Below are 4,399 nucleotides of genomic sequence, written 5' to 3'. Positions count from 1 at the left end.
GGCGAGCAGCTCGGCACCGGAGGGTAAAATTCCGTGGGTGAGCTGCCCCCTGGGACTTCAACCCGGAGACCGGGCTAACCCAGTTCCTCCGCTCGCTGGGGATTTAGGGGGAAAAAATCCCACCTTCGGGGCTGGCAACAGGCAGGAAAAGGATGTCAAAGCCTGGATCCCAGAGGTGATGTGACAAAAAGCCTCTGGCATCCTGCCTGAAATGCCCCGGAGCACCGCGGAGGCACACGGGCACAGGAGGTTCTGGAGCAGAGGCACAGCCACCTCGCCGAGGGTGTCACCCTGCCTCCCCGAGTTGAGCTTGTCACCAAACGGGGGCAAAGGTCCCCAGCTCACTGCTGGCAGAGATAAGGCACATGGAATGCTTTAGGCTGAGCAGGCGTGGCCGGAGGGGAGAAGGGAAAAGGGATTTGTTAACCTCCACAGAGGGAGATTTCCCTGTTGCCTCCTCTTACCACAGGATTTGCCAAGAAGACTTTCATCTCCTACTCCGTCACCTTTGGGGACAGCTTCCGACAGGGCCAGGTCATTGGCGTGGACCCGGGGAGGCAACGAGTCTTGCTCAGCGATGGCGAGGTGGGTGACGCGGTCCTCGGCCGCCTTCGGGGGTCGCCTGCGGAGTCAGCCGTCCGCCGGGCGCGTTGCCAACCTCTCCTCGGGGTTTCTCTTCGGCTCTGGCTTGGCTGGGAGAGTGCAGCACTCCAAATCCAGGCGGTGTCGGTTTTGACCGGGGGTGGCCGGTTGGAAAAGTGACTTGGAATTTAGGTTTCAGGCTTGGATGCCGCTGGAGGTAAAGAGCAAGAGGAGGACCACAGGGCACCTATGGAAAACGTGGCTCTGGGCAGGAAAATGTGGCTGTGTTCGTGCAGGGCAGAGCCACGCTCTGGGAAAAACAACGCGGACCTTTGCCCTGGAGTCAGGAGAGAGCTGGGAATCACACAACCGTTTGCGGTTGTGGCCAACACCCCCACGTCTCCTACAGCGCGGGTCAGCCGAGCACGCGAACCCCGACCCATCTGACAGCCCTGGGTTCCGGGGTGGGGTTCACACGCCAACAGGGGTGCTGTTCCGACGTAACCCTCGGCCCCACACATGCCAGAGCCCTCCGGGAAGGCACCGACTGCTTTTCCTCCAGGTTCCTGTCACCCGTGGGCAGACACACAAACGCTCCTGCTCGGTACAGGCCCTTATCAGCTCGAGGCCGGCCCTGTGAGGGGGAGAGGAACGAAACCCGTGACCTACTTCTGCAGGGGGCTGCTCCAGAGACGGCCCCAGCCACCTCCCCTAAAACCACGGGGCGATGCGGGGAAAGGCCGTGGCAGTCAACGGCCCCAGGGGCTTGGGAGCGGAGAGGCGCTGAGCGGCACCAGCCCTCCTGGCCGAGCTAAGCGGCCTAGAGCCGCGTGGGAATGGGGGTGAGGAGCTTTTATCCTTAGTGCTGGATTTAGAGCTCAGCAATTAACCCCGGAGCTCAGCTCCTTGTCTAGCTGCAGGGAGAAAGAAGGGCAGCAGCTCTGGTAACTCCTTCCAGCCCCAGCATCCCACCTCTGTTCAGAAAAGGGTGAGGGAGGGAAGTTAAACCTCCAGAGCCAGCTGTGATTCCATGTTGGGTATCTCTGAGCTCATCCAAAGAATGTTGCTTTTCTCTCAGACCCTGAGGAAGGCAGGTACTCGGTGTCACCCCGACCAGGCCTCTGAGCCCCTTTCTGACCGTGCTTCCCTACTTCTCAGCAGGGGCTGGAGGAGGTGGAATAAGTAGCTAGGAGGCAATAATGGCACTCCAGGCTCTATTTTCGAGAGGTCTAACATCCCATTCCACCTTCTGCCTTCCCAGGAGCTTCAATACTCCCATCTCATTCTTGCAACAGGCAGCAGTGGGCCATTCCCTGGGAAATTCAATGAAGTCATTGACATGGAAAGCGCCATCCAGACCTACGAAGACATGGTGAAGGAGGTGAGGAAGCAACTTATTTCCTAGGAAGCGTTGCTTGCCTTTGTCCAGCTTCCCTGTCCCAGACGCCACTACGGGTATCCGGAGCCACCTGTGTCTAAGGACGAGACCCTGATGCCTGCAGGGATAGGCCGGGACAAGGAGCGGGTGCGAGCTTGTCCTGCGTGTCCCCGCTGTCGGCACACGGAACCGCGCAACGGCGTCCATAGGAACAGCACACGGGGTTCTGTTTGTTTCCTCTTCAAGAACAAGGCGGTTTACGGCTGCGGGGCTGGTGCCGTACCGCAGAAAGGTCTGGGGCTGGAGGTCTCTGACTTCCTGCACGTCACAGTTCTCTTCCAACACCAGTTTCCTCTTTACTTCAAGATTGAGAAATCCGAGCGCATCCTGGTCGTGGGAGGCGGTGCTGCTGGAGTCGAGATGGCCGCAGAGATCAAGACGGAGTACCCAGCCAAAGAGGTAATGGCATTTCAGTTATCACCCTGGTTTCTGAGGGTGTTCTTCCCTGACGGTCCTGCTGGAGCTATCGGAGATGAGGAGTTTCCATGCGACAGTGGACTTCGCCTCCCGTTTCCTCCTCCTGGGAGAGCGCCTGTTGCCAGCAATCGCTGGCACTAGGTGCCTCGCTGGCTCGCTCCCCTTGGGCATTAAGCAGGGTGGAAGGAAGCCGGCTATAGCTGCTCCCACCCGGCACGCGGCGAGTCCTATCCCATTCCCACGCCCCGTTTGCTCTTTCGTCCCCCAACAGGTCACCCTGGTTCACTCAACCATCGCGCTGGCGGATGCGGAGCTGCTAGACAGCGTCCGTCAGGAGGTGAAAGAGATCCTCCTCAGAAAAGGAGTGCGCCTCCTGTTAGGTACGTACCTAACGACGCCCCTGGCTCCCGTGAATTCCCGTTTCCCCGGGAACCCCCGGGCTAGCTGGGAACGGCGGCCTAGCAAAGGCTCGTGACCCAGGGCGCTCTCTCCCAACAGGCGAAAGGGTCAGCGACCTGGAAAACCTCACGCCAAACCGGTTCCAGAAGGACACGGTAGTAAGGACGGAAAAGGGCACCGAGGTGGTCGCCGACATGGTGGTCCTGTGCACGGGGATAAGGATCAACTCCTCGGCCTACGCTGCCGCTTTCGGTAAGCGGGGTGGGGAGAAGCATCATGCAGCCCCTTTCTCAGGCCGCGTAGGCTAGCTCTTCCTGTTCCTGCTGCGGTATCAAGGGTTGATGCGCTGCACGAGACCGCGATAATGAACTCCGGCAAGGCAGAACGCCCCTCTGGCCTAACGCGCAGAAAAGAGGGTGAAAACCCAATTCCTCCCTTTGCACCAACACGCGTGCGATCGCATCATCAGCGTCTTTGCGGTCTCGGGCCACAGGCAAGCAACGCAAAGCTCCCCCTGAAAACGCAACTTTTTGGTAAAACAGGGGACAAAGTGGTGAGCAACGGCGCGTTGAAAGTGAACGAGCACCTCCAGGTGGAAGGCTACGAGAACATCTACGCCATCGGGGACTGCGCAGATCTGAAGGAACCAAAGATGGCCTACCACGCCGGGCTGCACGCCAACGTCGCGGCGACAAATATCGTCAACAGCTTGACGCATAAGCCTCTTAAATCCTACAAACCAGGTAAGGTAAATCTCCTAACACCTCGCCTTGGCTCCCGGGCTGCTTTTCCGCAGGGAAGAGCTGTTTGACGGGTACACATCAGAGCTTGCACGCGACGCTGATCGGAGGTGAAGGAACTCACAGCTGGGGTTGACTGTATGAGCTGGGAGCTCAGGCTTCAGCTCAGCCCGTGCCAATGACACGGCAGACATTAACGACCCGTCAGCCTACAGACACAATGTGTCCTTTCTTCACTGATGTCTTCCCGATAAATCTACTGGCGGGTGTCTGCTACTCATCAAACTTACTTCCTTGTCTTTAAATTGCTCACTGACCAACTGAATCCTGGGAACAAGGAGATGACTTGACATTCTCCCCCTAAACCATACAACAAACCCAAATCGCACACTGGTCCCAAAAAGCTGGCGAGGTGACGGGTCTCGTCAGGACCGTAGCTGTGTCGAAAGCTGTTCCACCTGGATGGACAGCAGTTTGGTTTTTAAAGGCTGCCCTGCCTATTTCCATTTTCTCTTACTTAAATCTTGTCTCTGTCTTGGGCTCCTCCTCTTGGGAGGACGGAATCATTCTACACCAGGCACACAGACAGCCCCCTCCTTCAGCGATCCCATCCCTGAAAGAGGGAGAGCAGATGGTAGAAAGGAGGGAGTTGTGAGCAGTTCTCCTTGGGCCTGCTTCTTTTCTTGCCGTGCAGCACGCGGGTCCTGTGCTTAGCAGGGGACGAGGCGGGGAAGGGGGGGTTGTCCCTCCAAAGAAGGATGTCCAACACCTACACGGGGTAGGGGTTTGATGCTCAGATTTGAAACGGCTTAATTTAAACCTC

General features: G+C 58.0%; 1 protein-coding gene across 1 annotated transcript in view; it reads left to right on the top strand.

The window, feature by feature from the left end:
• Positions 1-469: 469 nt before the first annotated feature.
• Positions 470-4,399, top strand: part of AIFM2 (apoptosis-inducing factor, mitochondrion-associated, 2) — a gene marked incomplete at its 5' end in the record, with an annotated part of 4,090 nt that continues 160 nt past the window's right edge. Inside the window, 6 exons of the mRNA XM_010148950.1 lie at positions 470-585; positions 1,844-1,963; positions 2,327-2,419; positions 2,709-2,817; positions 2,936-3,088; positions 3,379-3,595. Of these exons, the coding sequence (XP_010147252.1) occupies positions 470-585; positions 1,844-1,963; positions 2,327-2,419; positions 2,709-2,817; positions 2,936-3,088; positions 3,379-3,595 (808 nt within the window). The remainder of the gene's footprint in view (positions 586-1,843; positions 1,964-2,326; positions 2,420-2,708; positions 2,818-2,935; positions 3,089-3,378; positions 3,596-4,399) is intronic.

Source organism: Eurypyga helias, unplaced genomic scaffold, assembly GCF_000690775.1.
Source record: "Eurypyga helias isolate BGI_N326 unplaced genomic scaffold, ASM69077v1 scaffold14273, whole genome shotgun sequence".
NCBI lineage: Eukaryota > Metazoa > Chordata > Aves > Eurypygiformes > Eurypygidae > Eurypyga > Eurypyga helias.
Note: the sequence above shows the minus strand (reverse complement) of the source record. Positions and strands in the feature narration are given on the sequence as shown.